Below are 23,503 nucleotides of genomic sequence, written 5' to 3'. Positions count from 1 at the left end.
TTGCTGTAAGTTTACATTTGTTTATAATTTAAGAAAGCAGAAAAAAAACTGTATAAATACTCAATAACACTCAATAATTTAAACACCCAAAATCACACAAGCTCCACCACAAAATAAACCCAAACACACAATAACAAACTGCTTGTTCCCCAACACCTGCGCAGCTGTTTGTGAAGGTAACACTTCCATTTCAGGTCAATCTCACGGCTACCATTTAGCCCTCGATCACAGGACGTTTTGGACTGAGACTGAGACGCTCATGTTCCAGTGTGAGCTCCACATCTTCCAGGAAGGAAGACCGATTCTCAGGCCCAAGGAGAAATCAGAGGAATAAAGACACAGAGTCAAGTATATGGCATTATATTATTATATTGCATTTTCCCATCACATTCCTCCCTTTTTGTGATTAATTAAACATGTAATATGGAAGAACGTAATCATAAACCAACGTAAAGTAATAAAAATGCAAACAATAACATCATCCTCAGACTAGCTAGGTATCATGCATTGAAAAATGAGCATAATATGAGCAAAAGTAAAATAAAATGGTAAACCGATTGAGTGATTAAATGAGTGAGTGTTAAAAAAATATTGATGAAATGTATAAAATGATTAAATGATTTACTCATCCTCCTCAGTAGAATCATGGTCCAAGGAGGCATAAATTGGCTGAGGCATTTCAAGGAGCAACTCATCCAGATGATTACATGTCCACTTCTTCACTAACCATAGTGAAGGTGACAGAACACTCAATAGTTTTGGTGATCAGACTTCTAACACAGGGAATAATGCAGCGTCTGATTACTGCCAGCACTAATAATGAAATTATTACCATGATAGTTAATTTCAACACCAACGCTCCCCATTTGCCAAAACATGAATCAAACCATGCCATCCAGTCATTTATACTCAAAAATTACTTCCATAATTGTTAGAGATGGGGTTTTGTGTCCTCACTGGCTCCGTTTTCCTAGGGAGCTGTGCCAGTGGAAAAGCAACAAATTTTAAGCGAGCGAGGCATGTAGAGCCAGACCCTTGCAATGGAAAAGCACATAACTACATACAAAACACCTGAGGTTTATTATTGTGAAGCTTCACTGACCGGTAATAGAGCCTCTGTCATTGCTATACAGGTGCTACTCTTAAAATTAGAATATCATGAAAAAGTGGATTCATTACAGTAATTCCATTCAAAAAGTGAAACTTGTATATTACACTCACACACAGACTGATATATTTCAAGTGTTTATTAATTTGATGATTATAACTGACAACTAATGAAAACCCCAAATTCAGTATCTCAGAAAATTAGAAAATTGTGAAAAGGTTCAATATTGAAGACACCTGGTGCCACACTCTAATCATCTAATTAACTCAAAACACCTGCAAAGGCCTTTAAAAGGTTTCTCAGTCAAGTTCTGTAGGCTACACACTCATGGGGAAGACTGCTGAATTGACAGTTGTCCTAAAGACGACCACTGACACCTTACACAAGCAGGTCTAGACACAAACGATCATTGTAAAGGGGCTGGCTGTTCACAGAGCTCTGTGTCCAAGCTCATTAATAGAGAGGCGAAGGGAAGGAAAAGATATGGTAGAAAAAAGTTTACAAGCAATAGGGATAACCACACTTTGGAGAGGACTGTGAAACAAAACCCATTCAAAAATGTGGGAGAGATTCACAAAGACTAGACTGCAGCTGGAGTCAGTTGTTCAAGAGCCACCACGCACAGATGTATGCAAGACATGGGTTTCATGGGTCGCATTCTTTGTGTTGAGCCACTCTTGAACAAGAGACATTGTCAGAAGCATTTTGCCCCTGGGCTAAAGACAAAAAGGACTGGACTGCTGCTGAGTGGTCCAAAGTTATGTTCTCTGATGAAAGTAAATTTTGCATTTCCTTTGGAAATCAAGGTCCCAGAGTCTGGAGGAAGAGAGGAGAGGCACAGAATCCATGTTGCTTGAGGTCCAGTGTAAAGTTTCCACAGTCAGTGATGGTTTCGGGAGCCATATCATCTGCTGGTGTTGGTTTACTGTGCTTTCTGAGTTCCATCTACCAGGAAGTTTTAGAGCACTTCATGCTTCCGACTAACTTTATGGAGATGGAGATTTCATTTTCCAACAGGACTTGGCACCTGCACACAGTGCCAAATCTACCAGTACCTGGTTTAAGGACCATGGTATCCCTGTGCTTAATTGGCGAGCAAACTCGCCTGACCTTAACCCCATAGAAAATCTATAGGGTATAGTGAAAATGCAATAATTTTCTAATATTTTGAGATACTGAATTTGGTGTTTTCATTAGTTGTCAGTTATAATCATCAAATTAAAACAAATAAACACAAAATATCAGTCTGTGTGTAATGAATGAATATAAGTTTTACTTTTTGAATGGAATTACTGAAAAAAATCAACTTTTTCATGATATTCTAATTTTATGACCAACACCTGTATGTGCTAGTAATGATGAGTCTGCAAATTTGTATGAATTTTCCAGCATTCCAGAGGTGTGGAATACACATGTAAACATAGGTGGCACTATAGAGACAATGAGACAGGCATATCCTGAATTGTCCTAACTCCAGTAGACCTGCTTTATGATAAAACCCAGTTATATTTGTTTGGTGATGAGATCAATGATAAAATATTTGATAATCTTCATCCGGACAATTGTCTGCACTTGGGAGCGCTATGGAGCTCCTGGTCCACTCCCAAACCCATGCTCTATGAAAATTATACTTTGTGGTATTTCAACAAGTGGAAGGTCTGTGTCAATTTTCATTTTTTGACCTTTGAAAAAGCCTCAAAAATATGATTTCATTCACTGTGGTATCTACAACATTATTACTTATATTTATACCCAATTCCTTACTTTCTCATTTAAAAACATTTAATTTCATGATTTTCATTAAAATGTCTATTGTCTAGAAAAGAGAGTATGGTGATGCTTGTGAATATCCACACAATCAATAAAGAAATAAAGTAGCAAACAAGCAAGATGTGTCCTTGCGACCTTTAAAAAGTAAATTTAAAAAATAATATTTTGTCATGATATCAAAAGATAACTCGAGTGACGCTTGTGGATTAAAAAACAGTTTAATATCCTACAGAGGGCAAACTAAAAGCATAAACATAAAAGTCTGAAGTCAAGCCAAAAATACAAACAGATCCAAAGGGCAAATCCAAAACAATCTTAACCAACACTGTATTTAAATACTCTGTCTAATGAGCATCAAGGAGAAACAGGGGTGATTGATATTCAGAAGATTTGGAACAGTGAAAAGATCTCAGATAAGTGGAGGTGGTCATGTGATACTGCTGAGGATTCTGGGAATACCATCCTTCTTGTTCATTTTCAGTGAGAGTCCAGAGAGTCATCAGATGATCATAGGATGGGAATCTTTTGAGCAAGATACACATTATTATAATGTTTGTACTCAGGACACTGTAATATCACCTGAGTGACTCTACTATAGACATAGATACAATATGGAAATAGACCAAATTATTATAATTCGACTGGTTTTGAACTTTTCCACGGCACACTTGTCTTGCTGCAGTAATAAGCAGGCATGCCCTTCATGGTGATCAGAATGAGGAAAACAGTCTGTCTGGATGTGTGCTGAGGTCCTGGTAGCACAGCCCCGTGACTCCTGTGCTCCGTGAGACTAATAGCTCCACCAACACTGATCTTTCCCCTTCCATGGGTATACAGTCCAGCCCCAGAAATAGGGAGGAATGGTGATGATGGGAGGCAGACGGGCATTAGAAGCTCAATACGGAGTTGTATTGTCTCTATTTGGAGCACAGTGAAACACAACAGTGACAGTGTGAATGAGAGGGTAAATAGGACCTGTAAAAATTAATTCTGAGGTCACATCTTGAAAATAAAAATAAAAGTTCCATAAACAGTCTGTAGCATCTGGTATCACACAGTTTAATCACACATCTCCAAATTCCCAAGCACTACACAATTCATCTTTAAGGATATTTTTTTACATTAAATGTGACCGAACACCGTAATTAAATCCAAATCTCTGAAGGTAGTTCCTCACTCAGTGCAACCACTTCTGTTCTGGGTGAACGCAGTGATGTTTCTGGACAGAACTCTGACGACTAAAACTTTTCCCACACTCTGAACAGTGATACGGTTTCTCTCCTGTGTGAATGCGCTGATGTTTTTTTAGACTACCCTGTTCAGTAAAACTCTTCCCACACTCTGAACAGTGATACGGTTTCTCTCCTGTGTGAATGCGCTGATGTTTTTGGAGAGTACCCTGTTGAGTAAAACTCTTCCCACACTCTGAACAGTGATACGGTTTCTCTCCTGTGTGAATGCGCTGGTGTCTTTGGAGATGACCCTGTTCAGTAAAACTCTTCCCACACTCTGAACAGTGATACGGTTTCTCTCCTGTGTGAATGCGCTGGTGTCTTTTGAGACTACTCTGTACAGTAAAACTCTTCCCACACTCTGAACAGTAATACGGTTTCTCTCCTGTGTGAATGCGCTGATGTTTTTGGAGAGTACCCTGTACAGTAAAACTCTTCCCACACTCTGAACAGTGATACGGTTTCTCTCCTGTGTGAATGCGCTGGTGTCTTTGGAGATGACCCTGTACAGTAAAGCTCTTCCCACACTCTGAACAGTAATAAGGTTTCTCTCCTGTGTGAATGCGCTGGTGTTTTTGGAGACTACCCTGTTCAGTAAAACTCTTCCCACACTCTGAACACTGGTACGGTTTCTCTCCTGTGTGAATGCGCTGGTGTGTTTTGAGATGATCCTGTACAGTAAACCTCTTCCCACACTGTGAACAGTGATACGGTTTCTCTCCTGTGTGAATGCGCTGGTGTGCTTTGAGACTACTCTGTACAGTAAAACTCTTCCCACACTCTGAACACTGGTACGGTTTCTCTCCTGTGTGAATGCGCTGGTGTGTTTTGAGATGATCCTGTACAGTAAACCTCTTCCCACACTGTGAACAGTGATACGGTTTCTCTCCTGTGTGAATGCGCTGGTGTCTTTGGAGATGACCCTGTACAGTAAAACTCTTCCCACACTGTGAACAGTGATACGGTTTCTCTCCTGTGTGAATGCGCTGGTGTCTTTGTAGATGGCTTTGTTTAGTAAAACTCTTCCCACACTCTCCACAGTCATAAGTTTTCCATTTGTTTTCACTTGTCTGAGATTTCCTGTTGGATGTGTGAGTGTGGGGACTATCCAAGGATGTTTCCTGAGAACTGGAGCTTCTGTCCTCCATATCCTCACATTTAATCCCTCCTGATCTCAACATTGTGTTATATTCCACTTGGAAATGTTTCTTGATGCACCTGTGGAAAAACTCTGGAACTGTCGTGAATAACAGGAGCCAGAGAATGTATCCAAAGAGATGGTCTTCTGTCCTGGAAGACAATAAACAAAGATAAATTCGTTAAATTCTCTCTCCCCTGGCTCTCTGTTGGTGACCAATATTCTCCTGAATTTGTAGTCAGTTCCACACAGCAAAAAATAAGTCAGTGTTGACAACTCATGGTGCAGGAATAAAGCAACATCTAGGGCTGGGCAATATGAGTGCAAATCAATATCACAATTAATTGTACATTTTACCACGGTTGCGATTAATGTATGATTTTGTTTTTGTATTTTTGACCCTCATAGTTCAGTGATGTGTGCTGTTCAGTGTGCTGTAAATATGCTCCAGTATTAAATATGGAATTTTTTGTTTTTCTAATATCGCTGAGAGATTGTTTACATTTAACTTCTCTTTGTTCTGTGTCATCTTATTTATACTCAAAATGCAGAACCTCCAAAACCACACACTAGCTGGTCGAGTCACTTGGTCTGAATTGGCATTTAGGTTGCGTCCATGTGGCAGATAGGAGCAGAATCACAAGACTACAGCTTGGTAGTGTGGTTTTAGAATAGAATAATAGAATAGAAAAGCTTTTATTGTCCATGAGAAAACAATGTTCAGAACAGTGTTAGAACAGTGAAATACAGTTTTAGCATCCTCTCTCGTGCGGCAGTTAATATATAAAATCACGTGACTCCAGCTTGGTGGTGTGGTTTTAAAAGGACAGTACATGAACACACAGTTGGGACATAACAGAATTTAAAAAATAGTCAATATAACTGATATAGACAAGTTTATGTCGGTTAGAAATTCAAAATGTGAATTTCGATTAATTGCCCAGGCATATTGTCTTCATTAAAACAAGGTATAAACAGGGTATAAATATTTTAAACACATTTATCTTATTAAGATGATGAAAAAATAAACATTGATTCAACATACTTTTGCTATCTAGGGTTTATCTTCAGTAAAACAATACAAACGGCGTGTTAATATCTTAAACGCCTTAATATTCAGGTAAACACGGTATAAACGGGGTGTAAATATCTTAAACACAAAAAACACGGTATAAACGGGGTGTAAATATCTTAAACACATCTTTATCTTCAGGAAAACACGGTATAAACGGGGTGTAAATATCTTAAACACGTTTATCTTCAGTAAAACACGGTATAAACAGGGTGTAAATATCTTAAAAACGTTTATCTTCAGTAAAACACGGTATAAACGGGGTGTAAATATCTTAAACACATCTTTATCTTCAGGAAAAAACGGTATAAACGGGGTGTAAATATCTTAAACACGTTTATTTTCAGGAAAACACGGAATTAACGGGGTGTAAATATCTTAAACACGTTTATCTTCAGTAAAACACGGTATAAACGGGGTGTAAATATCTTAAACACGTTTATTTTCAGGAAAACACGGAATTAACGGGGTGTAAATATCTTAAACACGTTTATCTTCAGTAAAACACGGTATAAACGGGGTATAAATATCTTAAACACGTTTATCTTCAGTAAAACACGGTATAAACGGGGTATAAATATCTTAAACACGTTTATCTTCAGTAAAACACGGTATAAACGGGGTATAAATATCTTAAAAACGTTTATATTCAGTAAAACACGGTATAAACGGGGTGTAAATATCTTAAACACGTTTATCTTCAGTAAAACACGGTATAAACGGGGTGTAGATATCTTAAACACGTTTATCTTCAGTAAAACACGGTATAAACGGGGTGTAAATATCTTAAAAACGTTTATCTTCAGGAAAACACGATATAAACGGGGTGTAAATATCTTAAACACATCTTTATCTTCAGGAAAACACGGTATAAACGGGGTGTAAATATCTTAAACACGTTTATTTTCAGGAAAACACAGTATAAACGGGGTGTAAATATCTTAAACACGTTTATCTTCAGTAAAACACGGTATAAACAGGGTGTAAATATCTTAAAAACGTTTATCTTCAGGAAAACACGATATAAACGGGGTGTAAATATCTTAAACACATCTTTATCTTCAGTAAAACACGGTATAAACTGGGTGTAAATATCTTAAACACGTTTATCTTCAGTAAAACACGGTATAAACGGGGTGTAAATATCTTAAACACGTTTATCTTCAGTAAAACACGGTATAAACAGGGTGTAAATATCTTAAAAACGTTTATCTTCAGGAAAACACGATATAAACGGGGTGTAAATATCTTAAACACATCTTTATCTTCAGTAAAACACGGTATAAACGGGGTGTAAATATCTTAAACACATCTTTATCTTCAGTAAAACACGGTATAAACGGGGTGTAAATATCTTAAACACATCTTTATCTTCAGTAAAACACGGTATAAACTGGGTGTAAATATCTTAAACACGTTTATCTTCAGTAAAACACGGTATAAACTGGGTGTAAATATCTTAAACACGTTTATCTTCAGGAAAACACGATATAAACTGGGTGTAAATATCTTAAACACGTTTATCTTCAGGAAAACACGATATAAACGGGGTGTAAATATCTTAAACACATCTTTATCTTCAGTAAAACACGGTATAAACGGGGTGTAAATATCTTAAACACATCTTTATCTTCAGTAAAACACGGTATAAACGGGGTGTAAATATCTTAAACACATCTTTATCTTCAGTAAAACACGGTATAAACTGGGTGTAAATATCTTAAACACGTTTATCTTCAGGAAAACACGATATAAACGGGGTGTAAATATCTTAAACACATCTTTATCTTCAGTAAAACACGGTATAAACTGGGTGTAAATATCTTAAACACGTTTATCTTCAGGAAAACACGATATAAACGGGGTGTAAATATCTTAAACACATCTTTATCTTCAGTAAAACACGGTATAAACGGGGTGTAAATATCTTAAACACATCTTTATCTTCAGTAAAACACGGTATAAACGGGGTGTAAATATCTTAAACACATCTTTATCTTCAGTAAAACACGGTATAAGCGGGGTGTAAATATCTTAAACACATCTTTATCTTCAGTAAAACACGGTATAAACAGGGTGTAAATATCTTAAAAACGTTTATCTTCAGGAAAACACGATATAAACGGGGTGTAAATATCTTAAACACGTTTATCTTCAGGAAAACACGGTATAAACGGGGTGTAAATATCTTAAAAACGTTTATCTTCAGGAAAACACGATATAAACGGGGTGTAAATATCTTAAACACGTTTATCTTCAGGAAAACACGGTATAAACGGGGTGTAAATATCTTAAACACATCTTTATCTTCAGTAAAACACGGTATAAACTGGGTGTAAATATCTTAAACACATCTTTATCTTCAGTAAAACACGGTATAAACTGGGTGTAAATATCTTAAACACATCTTTATCTTCAGTAAAACACGGTATAAACGGGGTGTAAATATCTTAAACACATCTTTATCTTCAGTAAAACACGGTATAAACGGGGTGTAAATATCTTAAACACGTTTATCTTCAGTAAAACACGGTATAAACGGGGTGTAAATATCTTAAACACGTTTATCTTCAGTAAAACACGGTATAAACGGGGTGTAAATATCTTAAACACGTTTATCTTCAGTAAAACACGGTATAAACAGGGTGTAAATATCTTAAAAACGTTTATCTTCAGGAAAACACGATATAAACGGGGTGTAAATATCTTAAACACGTTTATCTTCAGGAAAACACGATATAAACGGGGTGTAAATATCTTAAACACGTTTATCTTCAGTAAAACACGGTATAAACGGGGTGTAAATATCTTAAACCCATCTTTATCTTCAGTAAAACACGGTATAAACGGGGTGTAAATATCTTAAACACATCTTTATCTTCAGTAAAACACGGTATAAACGGGGTGTAAATATCTTAAACACATCTTTATCTTCAGTAAAACACGGTATAAACGGGGTGTAAATATCTTAAACCCATCTTTATCTTCAGGAAAGCACGGTATAAACGGGGTGTAAATATCTTAAACGCATATTTACCTTAAGTGAAAACAGGTCTTGATTTCAATACGACACACAGCTCTCCTCGCTTCACCCTCACCCACACACAAACACGCCCTGCTCCACAACACCCGCCCTCTCACACACACACACTCTCACACGATTGGCTGGAAAATTATAACAGCTGCTCTCTTATTGGACAGTGCCCACAGAGACAGTCCTCAGCCCAGAGCATCATTCCAATAGGTTGTTTTCAGTCACGCGGTTACTCCATCAATGGGCAGGAAAAGAACATCTGTATGGCATGCATTTGGGGCCAAAATCGTCTTAAATCTAACGCCTGTACACCTAAAAATATAACGTGTACAGACGAAAAGTATGTGTGTGTTGTTGTATTGAGAGGTGTTTCTTTTATGTCTACAGAACAATTTTTTTCAGTGTACAGCATGTTTTTACATCTGCAGAGTTTTTTTTTTCCATGTACAGACGGCATATTTTTAGGTCTACAGAGTTTTATTTCTTTGTTTGTTTGCTTTTTGGGCTCTTTATTTGTTTGTTTATTTGATTTTCCTGTACAGACGTTATTCTAAAACATCTTGGCCTTTTCACTGAAGTTGCAACATTTAGCCAGTAGCGGTATTTACTTACACATTGAATAATGTTGCAAAGTTGACATGTTTTATTAACCTGCTGCTTTATCTCTTTATAATCTGTAGGATAATTTACTTTAGTCTGAACACTTTAGATGTGATTATTATTATAAATGTAGTATGATGAATATACACATTTATAGTATTAAACACCACATTATTGCTTTCAACAAGCAATTATTTTAATTAGTTCCTCAAGAAGTAGCTTGATGCTACGTCAGCAGAGTCAGTATAAACATCTGCTGACAATCCAGAGCCGGGACCGGGCTGTAGACAAACAGGCTAAACCGACTGCCTGCGAACTGCCTTGAGACGTCACCTAGTTTCATCTGGATTGAAACTATGCCTTTGCCCCGAATTAAATGTAAAGTTAGAAAACTCAATCAGCTCGTTTCAACAACCTAATCAATATTAAATCATATTCAGATGACAGCAGCAACACCTCAGATTAGGTTTAGATCAGATGAATATTCAGCACTAAACTGAGCCACCCCTCTAGACTGTAATCATGAGCATAGCCCAAGATTATCAGGCAAAGAAGGTGAAGTATGTGTAATTTACCAAAATACCCTAGATATCAGTCATAAACAATGTGACACCTTCACTTCTTTTGAGTTTCTCTCCACCATTATGACAAATCCCATGACAATAAAGAAGACATTTTTATTATGCAACATTTACAGACCTCTAGGGCTCTACTCAGAATTTCTAAAAGAATTCAGTGATTTCGCTGCAAACCTAGCTGTGTGCAATCATAAAGTTATAATTGTAGGAGATTTCAATATCCATTTTGAGAAGGAAGATGACCCACTGAAAAGGCTTTTACTTCAATCCCAGACTCTGTTGGTATTTACTCAAAAATTGAGTGCCTACAGACTATTGTAGTCACATTTTAGACTTAGTTTTGACACTAGGTCTTATCATAAACAAACTTAATATTATACCACAATCTTCAGCAATCTCTGACCATTAACTAATTTCATATGAGCTACGTCTTAGCCATGATATATGTATATAACACAATAATAAGACATTTTTCAATAATTATATAGAAACTACAAAGTAATTATTGTTCTCTCCTTCTTTCACCACTAATACAGGGAAACAACAGAGAATGGCTGGATTATGTAGTTCCACACAGTTCACTCCTTCTTACACTGTAACTACAGTGAAACAACAGAGAATGGCTGGATTATGTAGTTCCTCACAGTTCTCTGCTTCTTACAGTGCAACTACAGTGAAACAATGGGGAGTGGGCTAGATTATGTAGTTCCTCACAGTTCTCTGATTCTTACACTGTAAGTACAAGGAAACAACAGGAAGTGGGCTGGATTATGCAGACAACTGTTTTCCTGGTTTACTCTGTAAATACACAAAAACAACAGGGAGTGAGCTTTAGTTGTGTGTTGTGTTGTTCAAGATTTGCTCTGACATCGTAGTGAAGACACCACTCATCACAGTAAGGGGGACCATTTATTTTCCTTGTCTACACAAAGTGCATAAACGTTGGTTAAATAATGTGAACAAATACCAATTTAAGATAATTATATTCAACAAAATATATCATATAATATAATATGTTCTACGAACAATCAGTATACACGGTATAAACAGTACTTCATAATTTACATTCTACCTTAAATGACACCTTAACTCACCTCAGACTCAATCGTGACTAGGAGTAAACATATTTAAAAGATATAAAACAATAATTTAATTGCACAAAACCTACTCAATATATACCTAGATGACAATGGTTCAAATCTTACTTAACGGAACATTATCATTTTATAAAAGTAAACAATCTATCTTTCAATTATTCTGAACTAAGATTTGGAACTCCACAAGGCTCTATTTTAGGACCATTATTATTTACATTATGTATGTTACCACTAGGCACAGTTATAAGAAACCATGACATTAACTTTCACTGTTACACAGATGACACAGATGTATATTTCAGCCAAGCCCGATGACAAACATAGATTAAAGGAAATAGAGGACTGTGTAAAAGACTTGAAAGGCTGGATGTTGCGCAACTTCCTCCTTCTAAACAGCAACAAAACAGAGGTCCTGCTTTTGGGTCCAAAGTTGGCAAGAAATACATTATCAGATTTTACTTTAAATATTGCTGACTTTCCAGTTAAACCTGGTTCAGCAGCAAAAAACCTTGGCTTCATAATTGACCCAGATTTATCATTTGATCAGCACATAGGCAGTAATCACTAGGACAGCTTTTTTACATGTTCACAACATCGCCACGATTAGAAATGACTTATCCCTGCAGGACACAGAAACATTAGTACATGCCTTTATTACTTCAAGGCTTGACTACTGTAACACACTACTGTCAGGACGCACCAGCACAAATTTAAGAAAACTTCAACTAGATCAAAATGCTGCAGCCAGGGTCCTCACTAAAACTAGAGAATTTGAACATATCAGTCCAGTTCTATCATCACTTCATTGGCTGCCTGTTAAATTCCACATCGATTACAAAATTCTGTTATTAACATATAAAGCTCTACATGGGCTCGCTCCTGAATACCTTCAAGATACTATTTCCTATTATGAGCCTCCGTGTTTACTCAGATCACAGAGTACTGGATTTACTGACACAGAGGAACTTCACACTCTCCACACTGCTTCTCCAAACATGTGGAGGGGGAGGTGGTCTGGCTGCTTTGTTCTTCTGATGGTCCATGATGATCTTCTTTATCCTAGAGGTGTGAAGAGCCAGGACCTAGGCATTCCCCCTCATTCCTGCAGACTCCCTCATCAACATCTGAAATGAGGCCCACTATTGTTGTGTCCTCTGAGAAGTTTATGTTGTTTTACAGGTGAACGGGGTCTACAATGTTCATTACACAGAGAACTAAGAGTGATCTGAGGTGTGGCTGACAGAGTAAATGAGAACTCAACTGAACAGACGCTGAAACACTGAGTTAAAGTTAGGGTCAATCTGCAGAACTGATCAATGGAGGGACTGGTTGTGATTGGTTAAAGAAGTCCTTACACAGCTGTTACTATGTCTTTGACTTATAAGTGTCTCATGTAGTGTGAGTACGCATTAAGCCCCACCAGAATCTGTTTTTCAGGTTTATTTAATAGATATCAACCTGATTTACCACGGATATCTGTTTGGAAAATGCCAGATAAACCTCTCATTTAAAAACATAGGAACTAGTTCATGTACATTTTAGAATAAGATACAGATATTTTACGAAACTATTCAGAAGTCTGGGTTTAATTGGTACTGTTCCACTATGTAGGCCCATGTGTGTTCCAAATAAACCTATATCATGATTTATTACTTCATTAAATACATTTGTTTCCAAATAAAAGCAGCAGCATGTTAATTCTGTAATATGTTAAGTGTTTGAATAAATGAACCAATGACTCAACATCAGAAACATAACACAGATCAGATATTTAATGCAGAACAGCTTAGTTTGTTTTTGGAATGGGTCCATTTCTTCCTGCGCCCTTGCCGTTCAGACGCTTCGCTGCTTAGCTCTGCTATCTTTTATTTCTTTCCTTTTTATGTTTTTTAAATCTCCTTGTTTTTCTGTGATAGAGAATCTGAGCTTTTAAATATACACAAGTCAGCAGCACTACGAAGCCAAAACTGGATATTTTCTGCTTTTGATACTTTTTAAAGTAGTGCGATTGCTCTAGGAACCAGGACTGTTCCATCAACCAGGACAGTTTCAACAGGCTACAGTAGAAGAAACTTGTGAAATGCCTCATCATTTTGTTCAACACATGTGCTGTCAGAATTGTTACAGACTTCTACAGAGAATGTCAGCTTTGGAAAGGGATTTTTGGAGCCTGCTATCAGAGTATAAAAAAGACTGTGTGAGGAGTAACAGTGAGTGCACTGTAAATAATTGCAGTAAATTTACATTAATTTTCAACAGTAAGGTACTGTAATTCTGTTTTACAGTATTTTACTGTTTTAAGCAATGCATTGTGGGACATGCCAAATGATCAAAAGAACTTACAGTATATTACTGCTTTTAATGGACAAATCAGCAGGAAGTGTGATTTTATCGTCTGTTCCACATGAAAATAGATTATCAGGGTGAGGTGTAAGAAATATTTTCTTGTTTAGAAAAATACAGAAGTGTTGAATAGGGTGTTTTATAAACTTGTCTGCTTGTATTCCATTTGAGTTTAATATATTTTAGTCTAAAGTCATTATATATATATATATATTGAGTTTTAATTGCTCTCCGTAGGCTGCTTAACTGAGTCTCCGTCTCGGACGAGTTCCAACACTGTGGAAGACATCATGTCTCACCCCTGTCCCTAAGAGGCCACACCCAAGTGAATTTAACGACTACAGGCCTGTGGCTCTAACATCACATGTGATGAAGACAATGGAGAGACTGGTCTTATGCATACTGAGACCCCAGGTACGCCATGCACTGGACCCACTAGAGTTTGCATACCAGGATCTCCTACACAGGACACATTCTCACCTGGACAAGGGGAACAGTGCTGTGAGAATCATGTTCTTTGATTTCTCAAGCACTTTCAATACCATCCAACCTCTCATACTGGGAGACAAGCTCCAACAGATGGGTGTGGACGCTCACCTGGTAACCTGGATTACAGATTATCTGTTAGAGCGGCCACAGTACGTGAGACTGAAGAACTGTCTCTCCGACACTGTGATCTGCAGCACAGGAGCTCCACAGGGAACTGTGCTCTCACCAGTCCTGTTCACCCTGTACACATCTGACTTCTGCTACAACACTGAGTTGTGCCACATGCAGAAGTTCTCTGATGATACTGCGATTGTGGGGTGTATCAGGAACGAGCAGGAGGAGGAGTACAGGAGCCTGGTGGAGGTCTTTGTGCAATGGTGCAAACTGAACCACCTCCAACTGAACACTTCAAAGACCAAGGAGATGGTGGTGGACTTCTGTAGTGGGGGCTGAACTGGAGTGCATCACTTCCAAATCAAACAAGAGGACCCTGAACAAACTGATTAGCATCTTGGACAATGAGTGCCATCCACTCCACAGTATCATAACTAAGCAGAAGAGCTTGATCAGCTGGAGACTTCGCTCACTGCCAGGCTCAACTGACAGATTGAGGAAGTCATTTGTCCCCAGGGCAATTGAGCTGTTCAACGCTTCACTCAAGGGGAGAGGAGAGATGGACTTCTCTGCATAGTCTGTCTGCCCATCCACCACCACCACCACCTCCTCCATATTTGTACTTGTGTACCTAACTGGACAATAGACAAGTCAACCCCTGGACAAGTCAACCATCTCATCTAACTCATGTGTACCTTAATCTGACAGCTACAATGGTAGTTTTATACTTAATAAAGAAAAAACTGGATTGCCTTGCCTTGCACTATTTATTTTACTATATTTATTTCTAATTCTGATACTGCACTGATATTGCACATTCCATACCCTTTGCACTATCCACACTTTTTCAACTTTTAAACTATATACTGCACTCAAGAGATCATCCTCAGCTGCTCACTGTATCACAGATTCTTGCCAGGCTATGTTTGATCATTCTTAAGCACACTATGTTAACTTGGTATTTGATTTTGACATTTTGAAAATTTTGATATTTGTTTTAGGTTTTTTTTTTTTAATTAGTCCATTGCTGTTAGTGATTGTTGGATGTGATGTCTGTAAGCTACTGAGACCTTGAATTTCCCCTGGGGATCAATAAAGTATCTATCTATCTATCTATCTATCTAACGCAGCACTCATCTTTAAATTTGGACGTGAGCGCATGGCATTTTGACCTTAGACCTGAAATCACCTCAGACTTCCAGCTTCACTGTACACGGTCATAAAGGTGAGTAAAATTTACAATTCTTTGCAACTTGTGAAGTGTCCTCGGTGTAGACGCTTTAATGATCAACTTAAGTCTGGTTTTATGAGAGAAATATGGTGCTGTTCACTTGTTTTAAAGCGCTTTAATCCTCTAATTTTATTTAGCAAGCTTGTGCATTTTAGCAAGCCTGCTAAAGCCTCGGCGGGGCTTCAGTAACCCCCACTCTGTCATATCTGAGGTACTCAGACGACAGGCTCAATGTAAATTAAATAATGTACAGAATGTAAGTTAATGGGCATGCCTGAGTTGTCATTTATTTATCTACAAGTTGGCTAACCTTACTGATGATAATCTGAGAAGTATGTGGCTAGCTAGGTTGAGTGACATTAGCTGCATTTATTTAGCTATTTTAATAAACCGAAGGTCAGCTAATACAACATTAACCTCCAGAATCAAGAGGGTGCTGCCTGTATTGTTGAAGTCATGTAAAGGTAAACATATGGTAATTACCATCCAAATATTTTGGTATACAAGTAACTTTGTGTGTGTAACATAAAATTGTAATTAATAAATCAAACATTCTCCCACTCTTTTGTCACTTTATGGTAACTGTTGTGTAGTATGTAAAAATACTATTGTCATTTTATTTATTTAAAAAACTCTAAAAATGAATGGTTACTATGCTACTTTCACAATGGCTAACATCAAAATCTTTAAATTGTCTAAACCAAAACTCACAAACTTTTGGAAACAAAATTATCCAGAAGGACAGAACAAATCTATACCCATGCTTTTTCAGCAATTTTTTCCTTAATGGATCTCATAACAAAAATACAGTAATGAATATATTCTTCTCACTCGCCGTTTTCAAACTCCTTATTTTTAGGTTAATTTATGTTTCATAAAATCCCAATATTTACCATGAAATGAAAAAGGGCATGATAATCTTGAGTTACAATTATAGGTTACTCTAAAAATGCTTTAAAACTTATTTGTACACCTAAAATCTACATAAACCCATTCTACACTCACTGTCCACTCTCGATACTGTAATTTATATAAAAAATGCAGAGGTAATAGACATCATCTTTTTAAACTTGTAAACACTTTAATCATAAATAAATCAACAATAAATGGAGAGCACATTTTTCTTCTTTAATAATAACTTATCTATCACTATTGGACTGTATGGTGAAAAACAAATATTTTAAAACAAGCATTTTTTGTTAGACACTTTTTTATTCTCGGTGGTGGTAAGTGGTGTTAGACTGCTCTCCAGGCTGTTTGCGTGTTCAAAGCCCCAGTGTATGTAAATGGATTGATATATATACTTATTTTTTCTGTAGATGGAACTGAATCTAAATTTGGGAGCGCACTAACTGCATGAAAGTAAAGACAGATCAAAAGCCACATACGGTCATTTTTTTGTTCTCAAGCACACCGTTCCAACTTAAAAGACGCAGAGCTTCTGAACATAAATAAACCAGAGAACAAGGTTTCCCCACAATCGTGCATGTTTTCTTTAATGTGCACTGTACTGAATGTGAACAAAATCATAAAGCAAACAAACCAAAAACATGTAATTGATTTCAGGTTTAAATGTTCTTGCTGTACATATTAATACTGATAGCTTGGAATGGTTGTTTCATCATATTGCATTTGTCTTCAGGTACAATGGCAGACATCAGGGACAGGTGGAGCAGTTTAGGGGAAGATGAGCAAAGGCAATACGTTCAGCAGGCTGCAGATCTGAAAGTGCAAGAGAAAGCAGGGCAGCTTAGCAGTGAAATGAGGGAGATTAGAAAACACCTAAAACAGCTTAAGACTGAGGCGTGGCAATTACTGTATGTTTTTTTTTTTAAAGAATATCTCATATAAAAGCAAGTCAAAGAACATGTCTACTGGTGTGGTGTCAGTCACATTGCTGTGTGTTATAATATTATAAAAAAGCAACATTTTAAAAAAAAATCCCAGCTTTGATATTTGGGTATATTTATAGTACACACTTTGTCAGTGACCTATGAGAGATTCATTCATTGTCTGAGTGCACTTATCCAGTTCAGGGTCGCGGTGGGTCCAGAGTCTACCCAGAATCACTGGGCGCAAAGCAGGAACACACACTGGAGGGGGTGCCAGTAGTTCACAGGGCAACTATGAGACAAAAAATCTTAATCAAAATAATTCTTCATTAATCATAATTGAGGTAAATTCTTGGCATTTAGCAGAACCTCTTATTCAGAGCGACTCACAAAAGTGCTTAGCATTCAAACACAATGTGAATCCTTCCTAGTACATATATGTTAGGGTCCAAACTCCCTCTGAGCTCATACGCTTGTCAGAACAAGGGCCAGTGCTGACGCCTAGAACTACACTGCTGACCTGTGTATATTTAAAAGCTCAGATACTCTATCGCAGAAAAACAAGGAGGTTTCGAAAAAATAAAAGGGAAAGAAATAAAAGATAGCAGAGCTAAGCAGCGAAGCGTCTGAACGGCAAGGAAGCAGGAAGTAAAAGACACTACATATTACTTAAAGGCTCCCAACAATGAAGGTTATGCAAAAATGAATTAAATAATTAATTGTTAATCAAATTATAATTATCACTGACTTCGCTACATAAATAACAAACATACATTATTTTTATTAGTCTTCTTGACCCTTTCAGTACTGCTGAAAAGAGCTCTATTTTAAAAATCACTTTATTAATATTTAAGAGGTTTGAGTGAGTGTTTTTTGATCCATTAAGCAATATGCTTCAAATTAATTTTAAAAAGTGGTTCCTTACACTTCACAGCTGCATAACATTGCTTAATAAATGAATAAGTTTAATTAACATGACTTAAGATCTATGGGGTCTTTTTGTTATTTTCCAATGTTAATCCCTTAAATGATACTTTATAAATCCATAGGAACTTTTAATTACTGTTACTTAGCCAGTCTTAATTAGAAACAATAAGTACATTTTTCAGCATCACTGAATTATTTTCATTATAATTAATTCCAAATTAACACACAAAAATTTGATGAACTGTCTACTAGACATCACTGTTAATGTAATTAGTTTTGAACATTTAAACAAGTATATGTATATGGCCCATGCTCTCTCCAGATTCTGTGTGTGGTCTGTCTGTTACAGGGTCAAAAACCAGGGACTGTGATTAACAGGGAAGTGTGTGTATCCATGAGTGGCTGTTGACCGATGCCTAGAATCTCGAAGACCCACTTTCTTCTCTGCCAGGTGTTTGCAAGTGGTCCTCGTCCGTACTGAAAAACATTAACAGTTTAGATTACTGTTATCCAACTGAGAACATTCATTAACATTCAGACTAAACCAATCAGATTACAGAAAAAAAACATAATGTCACCTATTAACTTTGGTTAACATTATATACTTTTGCTGCCAGGTACTTCCTCATATATTATCTCTAAACTATCATTTGATTTTAAAAATGTTACACTGAATGTCATGCACTGATATTTTGACATCACTAACACTAGGACGTACAGCATCTTCCCTACCTTTCACTTATGATGAAAGTGGCTCTCATCCAGCATCACAAACTCCCTGTGATTTCCAACAATCTCTCCTATCTGTCTACTATAAGATTTTATTTAGTTCACACACATGTTCCTTATTTTTCTGGTCATCTTGTACAGAGTCTGGGTGCTTCCAACAATCCCATCTTCTTTCATGTCGATTTGTCGTAACTGGAGCCTCTGTGCAAACCTGTGAAACCGGTGAAAGACAAGCTGAAGATATAGAGACAACTACAACAGAAAAACAAATAAACACGCCTTAAGAAGAGACAAATATCTCAAAAATATCTTTGTGGAAGATATCCCTAGGTCTTACTGTGAAATAATATAATATACTTTTTATATAATATTTTATGCACTGAGTGGCATGGTGACACAGCTGGTAGTGTCGCTGTCATACTGCTCCAGGAGCTTGGGTTGTGGGTTAAAGCCCTGCTCCGGGTGACTGTCTGTGAGGAGTTTGGTGTGTTCCCCCTGTGTCTGCATGGGTTTCCTCCCGGCGCTCCAGTTTCCTCACACAGTCCAAAAACGCACATTGGTAGGTGGATTGTTTTCATATTTCCACATTAGATTAGAATTTGTTATTTTTAAATATGTTATGCATCTGAGAAAATTATATGTTAATTATTTATTGGGCAAATTTTCATTTATTTGTCAGAAACAATTATATTTAAATATATACAGTTACCATACAGTTTATGTTTCAGACATTCAGTAATTATAACAGTTTAAATTTAAAAGGGGACAGCTGTAGTTTTACTGAAACGTGTATGTGTGTGTTTTACTGTTTGTAGGTTTATTTTTATTTTTTCTAATGTTGTATAGTATTTTACTGGTGAAATAAACTTAATGTGAGGAGCTTTTAGAAATTATTTTAACCCTATTGACGGCAGGTGTCAGTATAACTTTAAGATTACACTTAGCATGCTACATTATTTTTTTGAGTAGCCTTTTCTTTTGGAGCCTGACCTGTGAGAACTGGTTGTTGTAGTTTTCAAAGCCAGTGTTAGAGATGGGGTTTTGTGTCCTCACTGGCTCTGTTTTCCTGGGGAGCTGTGCCAGTGGAAAACAACAAATTTTAAGCGAGCGAGGCGTGTAGAGCCAGACCCCTGCAATGGAAAAGCACTGTTAGCAAACACTGAATTAACTACATACAACATGCCTGCAGTTTATTATTGTGATGCTTCACTGACCGGTAATAGAGCCTCTGTCATTGCTATGCAGATGCTACTCTTAAAATTAGAATATCATGAAAAAGTGGATTCATTACAGTAATTCCATTCAAAAAGTGAAACTTGTATATTATACTCACACACAGACTGATATATTTCAAGTGTTTACTTCTTTTAATTTGATGATTATAACTGACAACTAATGAAAACCCCAAATTCAGTATCTCAGAAAAGTAGAATATTGTTATCAATCAGCTAATTCAACTCAAAACACCTGCAAAGCCTTTAAATGGTTTCTCAGTCTAGTTCTGTAGGCTACACACTCATGGGAAAGACTGCTGACTTCACAGTTGTCTTAAAGACGACCATTGACACCTTACATAAGCAGGGGAAGACACAAATGTCATTGTAAATAGGCTGGCTGTTCACAGAGCTCTGTGTCCAAGCTCATTAATGGAGAGGCAAAGGGAAGGAAAAGATGTGGTAAAACAAAGTGTACATGCAATAGGGATAACCACACTCTGGAGAGGACTGTGAAACAAAACCCATTCAAAAATGTGGAGGAGATTCACAAAGACTGGACTGCAGCTGGTGTCAGTGCTTCAAGAACCACCACACACAGACGTATGCAAGACATGGGTTTCATGGGTCGCATTCCTTGTGTAAAGCCACTCTTGAACAAGAGACAGCGTCAGAAGCATCTCGCATGAGCTAGAGATAAAAAGGACTGGACTGCTGCTGAGTGGTCCAAAGTTATGTTCTCTGATTAAAGTAAATTTTGCATTTCCTTTGGAAATCAAGGTCCCAGAGTCTGGAGGAAGAAAGGAGAAGCACAGAATCCACGCTCCTTGAGGTCCAGTGTAAAATGTCCTCAGTCAGTGATGGTTTGGGTAGCCATGTCATCTGCTGGTGTTGGTCCACTGTGTTTTCTGAGGTCCAAGGTCAATGCAGCCATCTACCAGGAAGTTTTAGAGCACTTCATGCTTCCTGCTGCTGACCAACTTTATGGAAATGCAGATTTCATATTCCAACAAGACTTGGCACCTGCACACAGTGCCAAAGGTACCAGTACCTGGTTTAAGGACCATGGTATCCCTGTTAATTGGCCAGCAAACTTGACTGACCCTTGGTATTGTGAAGAGCAATATGCCAGACCCAAAAATGCAGAAGAGCTGAAGGCTACTATCAGAGCAACCTGGGCTCTCATAACACCTGAGCAGTGCCACAGACTGATCAACTCCATGCCACGCTGCACTGCTGCAGTAATTCAGGCAAAAGAAGCCCCATCTAAGTATTGAGTGCTGTACATGTTCATAATTTTCAGTTGGACAACATTTCTAAGTAATATTCTAATTTTCTGAGATACTGAATTTGGGGTTTTCATTAGTTGTCAGTTATAATCATCGAATTAAAGAAATAAACACTTGAAACATCAGTCTGTGTGTAATGAATGCGTTGAATTGAATGGAATTACTGAAATAAATAAACTTTTTCATGATATTTTAATTTTATGACCAGCACCTGTATGTGCTAATAATGATGAGTCTGCAAATTTCTATGAGTTTTCCAGCATTCCAGACATGTCAAATATGCATTTAAACATAGGTGGCACTATAGAGACAATGAGACAGGCATATCCTGAATTGTCCTATCTCCAGTAGACCTGCTTTATGATAAAACCCAGTGATATTTGTTTGGTGATGAGATCAATGAAAAAATATCTGATCAGCTTCATCCAGACACTTGTCTGCATTTGGGGGCGCTATGGAGCTCCTCATCCACTCCCAAACCCATGCTCTATGAAAATTATAATTTGTATTATTATAACAAGTTGGAAGCCTGTGTCAATTTTCATTTTCATTTTTTGACCTTTGAAAAAGCCTAAAAAATATGACTTCTTCCACTGTGGTATGTACAATATTATTACATATGTTTATATCTAATTCCTTACTTTACAATTTTAAAAATGTTATGATCTTCATTTAAATGTCTTCTATCATTTACAAAAGAGAGAATGGTGATGCTTGTGAATATCCACACAATAAATAAGGAAATAAAGAAACAAACAAGCAAGCTGTGTCCTTGCGACCTTTAAAAAGTAAATCTAAAAAAGATTAATTTTTTCAATCAAAAGATGACTCAAGTGACACTTGTGGATTAAAAACAGTTTAATATCCTACAGAGGGCAAACCAAAAGCATAAACATGAAAGTCTGAAATCAAGCCAAAAATACAAACAAACAATCAAACAGATCCAAAGGGCATATCCAAAGAGAAAAATAGAAAAAATAGAAAAGCTCTGAATGCACAGATAATGCAATACTCTTAAACAATCTTAACCAACACTGTATTTAAATACTCTGTCTAATGAGCATGAAGGAGAAACAGGGGTGATTGATATTCAGGAGATTTGGAACAGTGAAAAGATCTCAGATAAGTGGAGGTGGTCATGTGATACTGCTGAGGACTCTGGGAATACTTCATTTCAGTGAGAGTCCAGAGAGTTATCAGATGATCATAGGATGGGAATCTTTAGAGCTAGATACACATTATTATAATGTTTGTACTCAGGGCACTGTAATATCACCTGAGTGACTCTACTATAGACATAGATACAATATGGAAATAGACCAAATCATTATAATTTGACTGGTTTTGAACTTAGTTATAATAAATGCTTTTCCATGGCACACTTGTCTTGCTGCAGTGATAAGAAGGTATGCCCTTCATGGCAATCAGAATGAGGCAGTCTGTCTGGATGTGTGCTGAGGTCCTGGTAGCACAGCCCCGTGACTCCTGTGCTCCGTGAGACTAATAGCTCCATCAACACTGATCTTTCCCCTTCCAAGGGTATACAGTCCAGCCCCAGAAATAGGGAGGAATGGTGATGATGGGGGGCAGACGGGCAGTAGAAGCTCAATACGGAGTTGTATTGTCTCTGTTTGGAGCACAGTGAAACACAACAATGACAGTGTGAATGAGAGGGTAAATAGGAGCTGTAATAATTAATTCTGGGG

The 23,503-nt window shown here is 37.2% G+C and overlaps 2 protein-coding genes across 2 annotated transcripts in view; one reads left to right on the top strand and one right to left on the bottom strand.

The window, feature by feature from the left end:
• The window catches only part of LOC136694219 (zinc finger protein 850-like), a 517,486-nt gene that overhangs the window by 303,321 nt on the left and 190,662 nt on the right, over positions 1-23,503 (top strand). The window lies entirely within an intron of this gene.
• Positions 1-23,503, bottom strand: part of LOC136694267 (zinc finger protein 850-like) — a 71,547-nt gene that overhangs the window by 46,284 nt on the left and 1,760 nt on the right. Inside the window, exons 2-4 of the mRNA XM_066667682.1 lie at positions 15,640-15,645; positions 4,109-5,143; positions 3,688-3,691 (exon numbers count right to left, since the gene is read on the bottom strand). Of these exons, the coding sequence (XP_066523779.1) occupies positions 3,688-3,691; positions 4,109-5,143; positions 15,640-15,645 (1,045 nt within the window). The remainder of the gene's footprint in view (positions 1-3,687; positions 3,692-4,108; positions 5,144-15,639; positions 15,646-23,503) is intronic.

This window comes from Hoplias malabaricus, chromosome 4 (genome assembly GCF_029633855.1).
Source record: "Hoplias malabaricus isolate fHopMal1 chromosome 4, fHopMal1.hap1, whole genome shotgun sequence".
Taxonomy (NCBI): Eukaryota; Metazoa; Chordata; class Actinopteri; order Characiformes; family Erythrinidae; genus Hoplias; species Hoplias malabaricus.
Note: the sequence above shows the minus strand (reverse complement) of the source record. Positions and strands in the feature narration are given on the sequence as shown.